This window comes from Dipodomys merriami, unplaced genomic scaffold, assembly GCF_024711535.1.
Source record: "Dipodomys merriami isolate MVZ:Mamm:240054 unplaced genomic scaffold, mDipMer1.0.p SCAF_5, whole genome shotgun sequence".
NCBI lineage: Eukaryota > Metazoa > Chordata > Mammalia > Rodentia > Heteromyidae > Dipodomys > Dipodomys merriami.
Window position 1 is genome coordinate 75,335,519 of NW_027206068.1, and position 14,256 is coordinate 75,349,774.

The 14,256-nt window shown below is 60.6% G+C and overlaps 1 protein-coding gene and 1 long non-coding RNA gene across 7 annotated transcripts in view; one reads left to right on the forward strand and one right to left on the reverse strand.

Annotated features, from left to right (window-relative positions):
• Agap3 (ArfGAP with GTPase domain, ankyrin repeat and PH domain 3) overlaps positions 1-14,256 on the forward strand; it is a 49,512-nt gene that overhangs the window by 15,789 nt on the left and 19,467 nt on the right. For 2 of the 6 annotated variants that reach the window (XM_069997090.1, XM_069997091.1), the window contains exons 2-8: positions 6,760-6,818; positions 7,047-7,134; positions 7,327-7,412; positions 7,568-7,709; positions 8,393-8,527; positions 8,661-8,788; positions 10,432-10,590. In XM_069997090.1, the coding sequence (XP_069853191.1) occupies positions 6,760-6,818; positions 7,047-7,134; positions 7,327-7,412; positions 7,568-7,709; positions 8,393-8,527; positions 8,661-8,788; positions 10,432-10,590 (797 nt within the window). Of the gene's footprint in view, positions 1-6,759; positions 6,819-7,046; positions 7,135-7,326; positions 7,413-7,567; positions 7,710-8,392; positions 8,528-8,660; positions 8,789-10,431; positions 10,591-11,032; positions 11,220-13,164; positions 14,122-14,256 lie in introns of those variants that run through there. The other 4 variants (XM_069997095.1, XM_069997096.1, XM_069997092.1 and 1 more) reach the window with 3 other exon arrangements.
• On the reverse strand, positions 3,997-4,636 carry LOC138809944 (uncharacterized). Its single transcript, XR_011366973.1, has 2 exons — positions 4,346-4,636; positions 3,997-4,228 (listed from the first exon to the last, which is right to left on the reverse strand). It is a non-coding gene; the product is annotated as an uncharacterized lncRNA (long non-coding RNA).

Below are 14,256 nucleotides of genomic sequence, written 5' to 3' on the forward strand. Positions count from 1 at the left end.
CTGAGTAGCTAGGATGACAGGTGTGAGCCGCCGGCTCCTGGTGGATTTTTGTTTTGTCTTGTTTTTGAGAGAATCTCATAATGTAGCTCAGGCTGGAGTGAAACCGGTCATCCTCCTGTGTCTGCCTCTCTAGTGCTGACATTAGAGGAATATGCTACTGCTTCTGGCTGGGTGTTCAGAAGTAGTCTAAAATTGTGACTCAAAGGCACAGTACAGTTTGGGGCTGTGGGGGAAGTGACATTCTGTGTCCTGAAGCACCTTTGCAAGATGCTGCTGCTGTGACCTCTTGGACCCCGGGGAGGATGGGAGAGGGATAAAGAATTGATACTTGGCTCAGAGCATCTTCACTCCAGGTCCAGCACATGCTAGTGCCTCTTCTAGAGAGGAGCCACTGAGAAAGAAGCACCTGACTTGCTGACTTCTTGGCAGGTTCAGCCATGGCATGCTCCAGAGGGCCTTAGCAGACTGCTGGTACTTCCCTCAGAACAGGGGTCCTGCATCCAGGCTAGTCCTGAGGACCTTAGGATGCAGCAGCCTCTGTCTCTCCCCCCACCCTGCTGCCTCCAGATGATGGAGGAAGCATGTAAAGAGAGTCCTGGAGATGTAAGCATTGGCCAGAGAATCTGTAGTCCTGGGCCTTGTGTAGGCTCAAAAACAAGCAGGCTGTGCAGCTTTGAACAGCTCAACTTCCATGCTGGGCATCAGCGTCATTACTCCTAAGAGGATAGGAGCAGGCTGTAAACTCTGGACCTGAAATTCATGATAGGACCAAAGGGCTAGGGACCTCTTCCACACCTCCCACAGGCTCATCTGCATGGGCACTGCCTTTTTCTAGAACTTTTGGAGTTTCCCAGGGCCACAATGACAAAATACCAAGATCTGGGTGTCTTGAAGCAGCTGAAGTTTGTTGTGTCAGGTCTAGAGAGAAGGGTGAGAGCGAGCAGGTGTCACAGTTTGTAAAGACAGGGTCCTCAAGGCTGGCCGTGCAGCATCCAGGGACCATTGCCTTCTCCCTGATTCCCTGATACCCAGCCTGGAGACCTGTGCAGAGCACTGAACTGAGTTTGCAGCACACATCACCCCCTGGGGAGCCTGGTGTGAATACCTCCAGGGCACTATGGTCCAGCAGACTTCCTGTAGAGTCTGCACTCAGGCTGCAGAAAGATGCTTTGCTGCCACCTTGTGGGGAGAAAGAGCCTGGCTGGTTCAGGAGGCTGCCGTGGACCTGGGACCAAAAAGCCCACTGGAAGTATCCTGCAGTCCTTCCCTGTGGACTAGCCACAAGTTCCAGGAAAAAGCTAATCCTCTGTGTCTTGGAGGAGGAGGACACCTGCCCGTTTCCTGAGCATTGCCTCAGTGGGCACAGCTCAGTGCTTATCAGTGCGTCAGTGGCAAGCTCTGGGTGGAGGCCTGTGGGACGGTCAGACCCAGCTGCCCTTCCCTCCTCTGCAGGACAAGGGCTCTCACAGTGCACTCTCATCCAGAGCCCTTCTCCTTCTGCACAGTTGACCTTTCTGGCTGGGCTGTGCCTTTGGTACCCAGGTAGCACACCTGAGGCCCAGGCCAGCCTGCTCAGCCAGCTGTTGTATACAGCTGGAATCAGATCTTTCTCCTGAATCCTGGATAGGCAAAGGGGCTGCTTGGTGCCCACCTTCTGCACTCTGCCCTGGGAAGATGGTATTATTCCTGACCTAAAGCCCACACAGCAAGGATCTTTGAGAACCTTCAGCATTAATCATCCAGAGACTTCCGCAGCACCTTCCAGCCCTGGGGAATGATCCAGCCTGGTGGTTCTGGTGGCTTGGGAGGAGCCACACTGAGGGCTGCTTTGATGGGGTTTCTGTGCTCTCTAGCAGGTAGTGCTGAGAACGTTTAAAGCAACCTTATTTGGGGCTGGGAAGGTGGCTCAGTGGTAGAGCAATTGCCTTGCATGCTCGAGGCCCTGGGTTCGATTCCTCAGCACCACATAAGAAAAAAGCTGGAAGTGGCGCTGTGGCTCAAGTGGTAGAGTGCTAGCCTTGAGCTGAAGAGCTGAGGGACAGCGCCCAGGCCCAGAGTTCAGACCCCACGACCGGACCCCCCCCAAAAAAAAAAAGCAACCTTATTTGCTCAGGGCCAGGAGTTTAATGACTCAGTGGTAGGGGCTGGGTGGAGCTGCACCGACACCTGCCTTTATAGCAGAATCTTGTCAGGTACAGCTGATCCAATAAGGAGAAAGGTGTATGCCTACGCTGCTCTTTTTGGGGGGCATCTGCCTGACCTAATGTCATGAGATACATGACTATGGGAGCACGTGCGCACGTGTGTGTGTGTGTGCGCGCGCACGCGTGTGCAAGTGTGCGCATGCATGCACATATATGTGTGCACTTGTACCGGTCCTGGGGTTTGAACCGAGGGCCTGAGCACTCTGTCCCTTTTCTTTTTCACTCAAGGCTGGCACTCTACTTGAACCACAGCTCTACTTCTGTCTCGTTGGTGGTTAGTTGGAGATAAGGGTTTCATGGACTTGTTCCTCGGGCTGGCTTCAAACCATGATCCTCCATTCTCAGCTTTTGAGTAGCTAGGATTATAGGCATGAACCACCAGTGCCCAGCTCATGAGATACTTATGTACGAGCAGGTACCCTTCCCTATGTAGTTTCTGTGGGTCAGGCAGTTTCTGGGAACCAGGGATAAGAAAGAGGAGTTGGCCCTGTGAGGAAGAGGAAACCATCAATTCCAGTTTGGGAAAGTGACCCAGGCAGAGCGCATAGGTCGTTGTTCTTTTGGGGACTGGGCATGGCTTCTTTTCCTGGGCATGTGCCAGTATATGTGGAGATAAGACCCACTCTGCTCTTTGCCCACTGAGAGGGCTGGCTGGGCTAAAAATCAAGTCACTAGTTAGACACCTTGTCCCCTATTCTCTCTCCTTCAGTCCCCAAACACTGGCTTCCCCTGCCACTTTTTGGCTTGTTTTGATTGATGAAGGGTGATTCCTATGTGTGTGACAGCTGGATGGACAAATGCAGACAGGGAAGCTAAGGCATATAGGCCTCCTGCCCTCTGATAGCTCAGGAAGGCTGCCAACTTGCAGTTGGAAAACATGAGTGTGGGGCTGTGTTCCCAGCCCTACGCCTGCTGGAGAATCCTGGGAAAGGCCCCTCTGCGGAACCACCCATTACATCCCTTACGGAAAGCAGAAGCAGCCATCCACCCCATTGTTAATAACTAGTCCCACAAGAATGTTACGTGCCTTCGAGATCCAGCCCAGAACTTGGGTGTTCCCAACTCTCCTTTCTAGGAGCACCTAGGATGGAGAGGCCCTGCTTTCCCAGAGTTCCCCAGCCCCCTCTGGAATGCGCCCCTTTTTCTCACCGTGACTAGGGTGGTGGGTAGATGGGATTCTGAAGTTGAGAGGGACAGCCAAGCCGGGTTGGACTGGGTGGAGGAAGCCTGGAGGGGTAATCTTTTCACTCAAGCACTAGCCCTACTCCTCACCCCCAGACTGGGCTCCCCTTTGCTGAGGTCCTCTGTGGACTATGAAAACCGGTCCCGGGGTCTGAGAGAGGAGTCATGTGGGCAGTGTAGTGCCCATCTCGGCACAGAACCTGCCCACCTCTGGGGTGATCCTGGATTTTCTAGGGTCTGATGTAGCCCACCAGCAGGCATTGGGCCACGGGAGTCCTCAGAAGTGAGTCACTCAACCAGAACTATAATCCAAGGTCAAAGGTTACTTTTCTTCTCTTTTTCTTTTTCATTTGGTGCAGGTGGTAGGGTTTGAACTGAGGTCTTGGGTGCTGTCTCTTAGCTTTTTCACTCAAGGCTAGTTTTACTGGTTCATTGGAGGTAAGTGTCTCATGAACTTACCCTGCCCAGGCTGGCTTTGAACCACCATCCTCAGCTCAGCCTCCCCAGTAGCTAGGATGACAGGTGTGAGCCACCATTGGCCTGGCCTGAGGTTACCTTTTGACTTTTCTGCTGCCCTTAGGCAGAACCACACATACCCAGTCCAGACAGATGAGTATCTGCTGGGTTTTATCATCTCCAAAGAAAAAAGCCTCAGTTATTATCAGCAGCCACGGGTGGCACCCAGCAACTCTTCTGAGCCCCAGAGATAGGATCGGGGTGTTCCAGCTCCCACTTTCCCGGCAGAAGACTGCGGCTCAGGGTGGCACGGGGCCTGCCTCTCCGCCGCTCACTTGGGCTTCTGATGCATCTGGTCCTCTTGTCCTTGGACCTTCGGGTTGTTCCTTTGGAGGAAAAGAAAATACAGTCGTCCGCGTTTCTCCAAGCACAGGGCCCAGTGCGAGCTGTACCCCAGGACTGTTATTTATTTGGCCTGTTCTTAATGACAGCTCCTCACCTACCTGCCCAGTCCTAGGAGGAGCCCTGGGCTGGAATTTCCTGTTTTCTGAGGGCTCCGGGGGCTGCCCCGGCAGGCCGGCTCCCCTGTGCCGCCGCCGTTCCCGGCTGTTCCAGGCCAGACTTGCCGCCTCTCCTGGCGGGGCTGGCTCGCAGCCGCTCCAGGTCTGGGCTTGCCGGGGCCGGAGGTGGGAGAAGTTGAGGGACTCGCTCGGCCCACGCCAGGTGCCCAGAGGCCGGAGGTCCGTGCGCCCCCGGCCGCGGCCCCGGCCCGGGCCCAGCCCTGCGCCCCTCACCATGGGCCTGGCCCCCGCACGCGGGCCCTGAGCATGGAGCGGGGCCGGCCGCGGGGGGACAGCTGCAGTGGGGAGCGGCCCGCCGCCTGCCGCCGCGCCCTCAGCGTGTGCGACTCGCTGGACCTGCACGGCACCGGGACCCCGACCGACCGCGCCGCCGCCGCCCTGCAGGCCGCCCTGCGCGCCGCGCGCGAGCAGCAGCCGCCGCGGCCGCGGAGCGTGTGCTCGGGGGGCCCGGGCCCGGCGTCCGCGGGGGCCCGCGGCCTGCTGCTCAGCCTCCTGCGCCCGCGCCTGGGTCGCCGGGGCCCCGCGCCCCCGGGACCGCCCGACTCGCCGGCGCCGAGCCCCGACCCCAGCCCCGCGCTCGCCCGGCGCGGACGCGCCCCCGGGGAGCCGCGGCGGCCGCGCCCCACCAGCATGACGTTCCTGGAGGTGAACCGCCTGGAGCTGGCGGCGGCGGCGGCGGCCGAGGCGCCGGGCGCGGGCCTGGGCCGCGCGGGCAGCGCGGGCTTCCTGCGGGGCGCCTCGCTGTGGAGCAGCCAGCGCTGGCAGGTGTTCCGCGGCGGCGGCGGCGGCGGCGGGCGCGGCGGCGACGGACCCCGGCGCGGCCTGTCGGCGCTCAGGAAAAGCTTCAGCTTCCGTCTGCGCCGCGGCCAGGAGATCCGGCGCGCCGAGTCGGGGCTGCTGGCCCGGCCTCCGCCCCGCGCGCGCACCCGCAGCGACGGCGACGCCAGCTCGCTGGGCGCCTTCCCCTGCCGCCGAGACCTGCTGGGCGCCGACGCCCCCCGCGCGCCGCCCGAGCCCGGCCGCCCTCGCGCCGCCGCCGGCCTCTGGAAGCTGCTCACCAACCGCTTCCGCCGGAGGGAGCCCGCGCCCGCGCCCGCGCCCGCCGCGCCGCTGTGGAGCCGCCGGGCGGCCGCGTCCCCTGGGCTCCTGGGGGCCCCGAGCGGTAAGGGGTTTGACACCGCCCCGTGTCCTCTCGGGATGGAGTCTGGCAGGAAGCGGGGCTTGCGTGACGATGAGTCGGGAACCTACCTGGTTGAGGTAGAGTGCACCCCTTGCGGGGGCCGTGGGCAGCCAGGTGTGACCCGAGTGCCATCAGAGCCCAGGCGGTGTTTGGGGGACATCAGCAGTGTTCCCCGGAACCTGGCGGGACAGAGCAGGACTGTAGGCTGAGCAGGCTGTGGCACTGCCCACAGTATCCCCGAGAATGGGAAAAGGCCGGGGTTCGAATGTGGATCCCTCCCTCCGATTTGGTAAAAGCAGCTTCGCCACTGGGGACCGGAAGGAGACCTGCCAGAGTCTCTTAGCTAGGGGTCCCGATGCACTGGCCGCCTCTGCGGCCTAGGTCGGGGACTGCTTGTGGACTTGGTTGTGATAACTCCCCTGGAACAACCTGGGGGCAGTGCCAGGGAGTCTGCCAGCGGGGGAGGAGAAGCAAGTGCGGCCCAGGCCAAGGCCATCCCAGGCCTCCCCCTGGCTGCAAAGTGAAGAGTGGGTGAGGACGGGAGTGCTGGAAGCTTCTCCTGAGTCAGGGGTCCCTGCTGCCTGGAGTGGTCTGAAGGAAGGCAGCCGCCAGTCTGGGCTAGGAAGAGGTTGGGGCGGAGGCCTGGCCTGGCGCACCTACAGCACAGGGCTAGGTGAGGCCCCTCCCTCTTCACCTTCACTCAGGAATGCAGTGGGTGGCCCCACCCCTCCCAGGTGAGCTGTTTCTACTTGCAGAAGGCCGGTACCCCTGCCAGGGCCCTGCCCACATTGGGTCTGGTCTGAGATCTGCTAGAGTGGCCTCTAACCTGGGTGAGAGGCCTCCTAGGAGACATGAGGCCAAGTGGGATCCGGGGGGAGCTCAGCTGCTGGAGCATGAGGTCATGGAGGAAGGACATATGTCTAAGGCCAAGGGAGGGGAAGCCACAGTCTCCCCCCCCCCCCATGTGGTCCTGAAAATTTGCTTCACTCCACTGGGCTGGGAAAGAGCCTTTCCTCTGCTCCCTAGGAGTGAGGTCTGAGGGTCTTCTGGCCTTGGCTGAAAGACGGGTGTGGTGACTGGTAGTGGTAGTTTAGACAGAGGTGTGATGAGTACCACGTGTGCCACAGCAGCCTGATGAGTGCTTCTGTCTTCACAGACTCCTTTGTGAACAGCCAGGAGTGGACCCTGAGCCGGTCTGTGCCAGAACTTAAAGTGGTGAGTGGCCATGTGAATGGGAGGCCCAGGTAGCCGTGGCTGGGTGGGCCAGGCTCGGAGGAGTCATCCTGGGTCTTGCTTCTCCTGGCTGTTGGCTTGGCTTCCTTTAGTTCGGTGCCTCGGCCCCCCTCTACTGGCTTGCATGCTCTCTCCTGTCCCTTCTTCAGCTCTGGCCTTTCTTCTCCCTTGAACCCCCTGACCACCACTGTGCCCCCTTTTCTCCTGCAGGGCATAGTGGGGAACCTCTCTAGTGGGAAGTCTGCCCTAGTGCACCGCTATTTGACAGGGACATATGTCCAGGAGGAGTCCCCTGAAGGTGAGTGTCACTAGCCAACCTGACCAGGGGCTATGGCCTCTCGGCTCCTTCTGCACCTGGTATCTGTGTGTGGGGGGCTCTTGAGTCCTTTCCTCCCCAGTCCTTTTACCTTCTCTTCTGGAAGCGTCTGCTGTGCCTACCCCCTGTAGGCCATTTCTCCATGGTTGGTCCTGACCCTGCACTCTACTCTAGGGGGTCGGTTTAAGAAGGAGATTGTGGTGGACGGCCAGAGTTACCTGCTGCTGATCCGAGATGAAGGAGGCCCCCCTGAGCTCCAGGTGATGCTCCTCCCCAGCCCTCCCCCCCCCCCATCCTGTTAGGGGTGGGTAAGGGTGTAGTTCTGGGAATAGGGTCTGCTTGCCTGCCTGATGCAGGACTTGGCCTGGGCTGGGATGAGGGTGATAGATGAATAACTCCGCTTGCTCTCCCCTAGTTTGCTGCCTGGGTGGATGCAGTAGTGTTTGTGTTCAGCTTGGAGGATGAAATCAGCTTCCAGACGGTGTATAACTACTTCCTGAGGCTCTGCAGCTTCCGCAATGCCAGCGAGGTGCCCATGGTGCTGGTGGGCACTCAGGGTGAGGCGGGGCCTGTCGAGTCAGCAGGGGGTAGGGTGAGCCAGGTGAATGAAACTTCAGGGGACAGGTCAAGAGGGCCCCAGGCTCCCACCCCCCGTGGAGCACTGACAGGCTCTTCACAACCTAGGGCCCATAACCTAGCGCCTTTTCTTTGCTCTGTGGGTGAGTCTTGCAGTGGGTGTCACAAATGCGTATAGGTTTGTGTGTTGGGGTACAAGCGTGCGTGTGGATGCATACGTGTGTGTGGGGGGTGCATGCACATGCATGCGTATGTGTGTGCCAGGAGTGGGGCTTCAACTCAGCCTGGGTACTGTTCCTTTGATCAAGCTATACCTTCACTTTCAGCTTTTCAGTGGTTAATTGATGATGAGTGTCATGGACTTTCCTGCTAGGCTGGCTTTGAACCTCTACCCTTAGATCTCAGCCTCCTGAGTAGCTAGAATTATAGGTGTGAGCCTCCAGCTCCCAAATGTGCCTGTTTTTTTTCAAGGAATAAACCGGCTGAGGAGTTAAGTTGGCTTGTATGCCACTTGGCAAGGCAGTAATGGGATGAAATGAGGCCCAGGTCTCCAGATCGTCAGTGCTGTGTACCCCACTTGCCAGGCCTCTGCCCATCCACCCCAGCCCTACCATCCCTCTGCCCCCACTCTCAGCCTGCTGAGTAACTCCTCCCTCTTCTGCAGACGCCATCAGTGCCGCCAACCCCCGGGTCATTGATGACAGCAGGGCCCGCAAGCTGTCCACAGATCTAAAGCGCTGTACCTACTATGAGACATGCGCAACCTATGGGCTCAATGTGGAGCGAGTCTTCCAGGACGGTAACTCGGGCCCCAGAGTGGGGTGTAGGGCTGGTGACAGTGCTGCGCTGCGTTCCTTGAGGGGAGGTGCCAGGCTGGGGATTTTTTGGCTCTTCTCTCTGGCGGGTAGACTTGACTCTGCTGTCCCCTACAGTGGCCCAGAAAGTAGTGGCCTTGCGGAAGAAGCAGCAGCTGGCCATCGGGCCCTGCAAGTCCCTGCCCAACTCGCCCAGCCACTCGGCTGTGTCCGCCGCCTCCATCCCAGCCGTGCACATCAATCAGGTGCGGTCATATTCTGTGCTCTCTGGACCTGTCCATGTCCCCGCATCTCTGCCTCTTCCTCACTCCTGCCTGTTTCCCTCAGCTCCGAGCTTTGCATGCGGCCTCTGTGCGGGCGTTGGGCTGGGTTCCACTCTGTGGTGACTGCCTCACCTCCTTTTTCCAGCCCCTGCTCCGCCGTCTTGCCTCTCAGTCACTTAGGCCAAGACCATGCAAACACAGGCTCTACTGAGCACTCTTAGAACCATCTGAGCAGCTGCTGCTTGGGAAAACCGTACGTGGCGGGCCCAGGAAAGAGAGCTCTTTTAGGCCTGCTTGGTGCTAACCCTTGGCAAGACAGGACTGACCCTGTCTCCTCTCGTGGACAAGCCATTCCTCCATTTGTCTGTAGCTGCAGCCTCCTAGGAAGGAGGAAGCAAGTGGTGACCTCATGCCCCTAAGGCCGAGTCTCGTCCTCTGCCTCTGACAGGGTTTGCCTTTTAGAAGCTAGCTCATGCTTTAAAGGAAACGGTTGGCTCTCTGCCCCTTATGGAGCTTCAGGGGATCCGAGCCAGGTTCTGCAGCCACCCCGCACCCTAGTAATGCCAGTTGGACCGTTGTCCACACACTGGCGCTCTTTCTGGACTAATTTTTGGCCTTTGGCAGGCATGGGGGCCAGTGCTCAGTGCCAAAGCTTCATTCTCCGCTTTGCTGCCCTCTGCTGCCAGCCTGGGGCCCAGCTGTCCACAGATGAGCTCCTTAAGTGGTCCAGCCAGTGGCCGCTGCTTGCCATGGTTCCAAGACCTCTCCCTTTAGGATTTGTGAGAAGGCTCTGGGGTTGCTGTCAGTGTCCCTTCTCCCTCTGGGAAAGAGACCGCCTACAGCACCTCAGCGCCTACACCAGCAGGGCCAGGTCCCACCTGGCAGTTCTGCAGTCACCCGCCCCAGGGAGGTGCCTTGGCTCTGGCTAGGGCCGAAGGGAGGCTCGGCCGGTCAGGAGCACACGAGTAAGGACGGGTGGGGGCGCAGGCGCTGGTTTCCCTGTGCAGACTCCAGTCCCAGGACAGACATTTGGTGCACATTGTCTCCATCCTGTGTGTGCTTTTGTTGTTCTTTCCTTTCTCCATTCCTTGTCCGCGACCTCCTCCACCTGGCAGCCTTAGCTCTGTTCTGCTCTCTGCCTTGGCTGTGGCTGCTCCCTTCCCTGCCTGCCACACACGTGATCCAAGCAAACCTCAGATTCTCCCAGGACCCTGAGCCCAGTGCTGCCCCCACAGCAGCCTTCTGTGTCCTCTCCTGTTCCCCCTTTCCCACCTCTCCTCCTTCCCCCCGCTTGACATACCTCGCTGACTTGGAGGGTCCGTGTGCTCTCTTGTTCAAGACAGTTGGAAGCCCAGGCCTGTGACTCAGTTTCCTGGTCAGTCAGGGCAGGAGCCCTGATGCCAGAACCCAAGGAAAAGAGTTTGTCACACATTCTGCTGGCCTCCAGTCTGTGCCGGCTCCCTCCACTATGACCTGTAAAAGCTGGTGGTCCTTCTGCCACCTCCATGACCCCAGGCTAGGTCGCTATTACCTTGCAGGGGTCCCCAGCACCTGCTTATTGACCTGTGCCCCCTGCCACCCCCGCCCTCCCCAGAGCCACCCTCAGCAGCCCTCTCTGTCCTTAGGCCACGAATGGCGGCAGCAGCGCCTTCAGCGACTACTCGTCCTCTGTCCCCTCCACCCCCAGCATCAGCCAGCGGGAGCTGCGCATCGAGACCATCGCCGCCTCCTCTACCCCCACGCCCATCCGCAAGCAGTCCAAGCGGCGCTCGAACATCTTCACGGTACGTGCCCCGCCCTCCTCCCTGCCCAGTCGCCGCCACTGAGCAGGCGCCACTGTGCTGGCAGGGCCGAGCGCTGAGCTCCCGGCCAGGAGGGCAGGCAGCCCCAGGGCAGGAGGAGGCCATCTGCAGCCTCGCTCTCGCTCATGTAGACACACAAGGCTTCCAGAGGCTCCTCTCCCGGGCCCTCAGCATCTTCTAGATCATTCCTGCGAGCCCTGGAGGGCTTCCCTTTCCCGACTCAGCACGCCTCCCACAGGCCTTCCACAGACCTCCACCCGTGCACAAGCACACCCCTGCAGTCTTCCACCCACCCCCTCCCCGCCAGCCCCCAGGGTTTCTGTGTCGGCATGAAGGGATCTTCTGCACTCACGGCCTAACTCCCCTGACCCCCTTTGATTCAACAGCTAATGAACCGGAGGCCGGAAGGCTGTTTGCCCAAGGCGACACAGAGGGTTAGCTGGCCAAGCTAGACTCAGCCAGGCCTCCCAAGTCCGCCTTCCGGCTCTTTTTCCGTTACCCCACTGCCGAGGGGAACTTTCATGCTTCCCACCCACCGCTGTGATTGGTTTAACAAAGGCTTAGCCATCTTTTCCTGGGCTTCACCACGCTGCCTCGTGCCTCCCGCTCAGGTTTGTCCTGTCTCCTTGTGAGCTCCTTGCCCCTCCCCGCCCACCTGCCCCCGCCCGGGGTCCCATGGGCCTCTCTGCCCAGGGCCAGCCCCTGCAGCTCTTTGGTCCCTCTGTCCTGCTGTCCCTCGGTCTGGGTTTTTAGACACCCAGCCCTGCCTCCCCCCCACCCCCACCCCGCCTCCCCTCTGGCCTCCTGCTGGGCCCTGGCTGGACTGTCTCCAGGAGTCTTGGCCAGAACAAAGGTGGGTGAGCTGTCCATCCCTCTGCATCACTCTGTGCACCTCCTTCTGAGAGCCAGGGTTTGGCGCTTGGCCTGGGCCTGAGTCTAACTGGCCAGGCTAGACTCTTAGGACCCTGCCCAGACAGAGCCAGTGTCCCTGGGCCTCGCTCCTCCATCCTCACCTTTGCCCCACCTACACACCTTTTCCTGCCGCTGCCTCCCTCTGCCTACCAGCACTGTGTGTGCCTTTCACCTTGCGTGTGTGCGTGCGTGTGTGCGTGCGTGCATGCACACCAGCCTTTTTCTGCTAATGGCTGCTGCTACCTCTGCGCTTGCCTGGCCTGACCCTCCCAGACCTGTAGCTTTTGTGTTCTGTTCCATCACTGAGATATGCAGAGCCTCAGTGGCTGCCTGCTTAGTGCCCACACCTGCCTCTGCTGCTCCTGTGGAGCCGTGGGCGCCTGTGTCACCAGGACTGCTCCTGGTGCCCTTGGCGGCCTGCCCCCCAACATTGTCTCTGTCATCTGCTGCCTTGATTCCATTCTTAGCCTCCCATCTTCCCCCTGCTGGCTGACTCAACCAAGGCCACCCTCTGCCTCCCGCTCCGTCCACCGGTGCCTGGCTCCATGGCTTCCCCACTGTGGCCCCTCATGTTCCTTCCCCGTGCTCTGCTGCCTGCCTGCCCCGGCTGCGCTGTCTCCCTCACGCCCCCTACTGCCGCCAGCTCACGGCACAGCCTTCCCTCCAGCCCTTCCACCCTCTCCATCTTCACAGTGGCCACTGACTTTTTCTTTCCATCGTTTCCATGGTGATCTCACTTGCGCCAGTGTCCCGGAGGTGGCCTCAAGGCACGTCCGTCTCCATGGGTGTATCTTGGGACCCCCCCCACCCCATTCTTGCTGTTGGCATCACACCTGCTCAGGGGAACCCCTTGTGTCCTGCTCGCTCTGTGGCTGGGCATGGTTGTGATGTCCTCAAGTCTGCCCCGTGACTGACTCCACGTACTCGTTATTGTCGCTCTTGCCCTGGTTCTGGTTTCCATCCTCCAGTGGCGGCGTTTCCCGCCCTGGGATCCCGGGGTCTCTGCTGGTTGGCAGCCTCGTGGCTCACCAGCCTGGTTGGGATGGGCCGCACCTCTCTCGTCCTGACCAGCAGTTCTGCCTGGGGATTCGGTGGCAGTGGTCCCGCTCACCTTCCTCCTCCCTGGGCCGAAGGGGCAGAGGGCCGTGGCAGTCTGGGCTGTGGTGCCCAGGAAGGGACTGGGGGCAGGTGCTGACCTCGGAGCTGCTGGGCGACCATTTCCTCTTTGGCAATTCTTTGCCCAGTTCTTCCCGCTCCCTCTGGCTGGGCTCTCTCCCACACTGCCCTTGCAGCGTCCCCTCCCTGCGCTCTCGGCTCTCGGCAGCCTGGAGGACAGGAGGGAAGGGGCCTGGGCGGCTGAGTGGTGAACATTCGTTCCTGGCTGACGTGAACTGCCGAGTCACCCCTGCCCATCTGCAGCCACCACCGCCATCACCACCACGACCACCACCTCCTCCTCCTCCTCCTCCTCCTCCTCCTGCTCCTGCTCCTTCTCCTGCTCCTGCTCCTCCTCCTGCTCCTGCTCCTCTTCACCCCGCTGCTGCCTTTCCCCAGGCACCTGGGTCTCTGCCTGACCAGTGCTGACCGACGTGTGCGGGGCTTGAGTATAACTTGCCAAAATCTCTATTCTTTCGATATTTGCAGATATGTGCCACTGTTTCCAACTTTTCATCAACAAAAAGGCCTTTCCAACTCCTTCCAAATTAGAAGACCAGGTGGTGACACACAGCACCTCTGGACATTCCCCCCTGTGCGGGGCCAGAGGCGGGCCGGGCCCTGGGACTGCTCTCAGATGAGAAGCGGCCGCCGAGCTCCCCGCTCCAGAGACCCACAGCAACCTTTGTAACTAACCCCACCCCCAGGGAAGGCTAGGAACGCCGGGGAGCCCGGAGCCCGCGCTGGGGGCTGCCGGGGACCAGGCCCGGCTGGACGCTGCGCCAGGCTCGCTGCATGGAGAAGAAGGGAGCTCGGCCCGCACCGGCCGGCCGGCTCGACGAGGCTCAGAGGGGGCAGGGGCACCCGAGCCCGCTGGCCCAGCTGCTCCCAGGGGGAGCTTTCCTGCCCCTCCCCTCCTCTGCTCCTTCCTGCATGGACTTCTGCCGTTCCTGCTCCTGCTCCGGAAGCCGCCGCCGCCGCCACCGCGCTTGCCTTGCCCCCTCTTTTTGGCCTCCCCCTATTTCCTTAGGATCCGCATTTGGGTGGACTGTGCCCCAGGAGCTTGGCAGGGCGCAGGGCCTCTTCCGGCCTCTCTCCTCTCTCTCTCCATCCACTGTGCCCCTCGGGCTCTGCCGACGCACTCGGCGCCACTCGCGGTGTGGCGTCTGTGCCACCAAAACGGGCCGCCTGCCCTCTCACTTCCGGACGTTGCTCTCCCCAGTTGTCGTGCCCTGTGCTCCCGGCCCGGCCAGCCCTCAGCCCCAGCGGCCACCTCTCTTCAGCCCCCCCCCCATCTCTTCACCACCACCCTCCCCAGCCCCTGGGCTGCGTGCTCCTCGCACCCGCGGTATTCCGTGTCCTTGCTCTTGTGAGGGGCGGGCCCGGCTCAGTGACCTGTGCTGCTCTGTATGGTGCCGTGTGTAAGAATAAACCCGTTGGAATACTCGTGGTCTCAGTTCCTTCCCGACCCGCCGCCTAGGCCCAGGCCCGACCCACTGCTAGGGCTGCCCAGGATGGGGAGGAAGGTGGGAGGTCTGGAAACGGCAGGCACGGGGTAGTTCTCCCCTTCGGTCCGCCCTC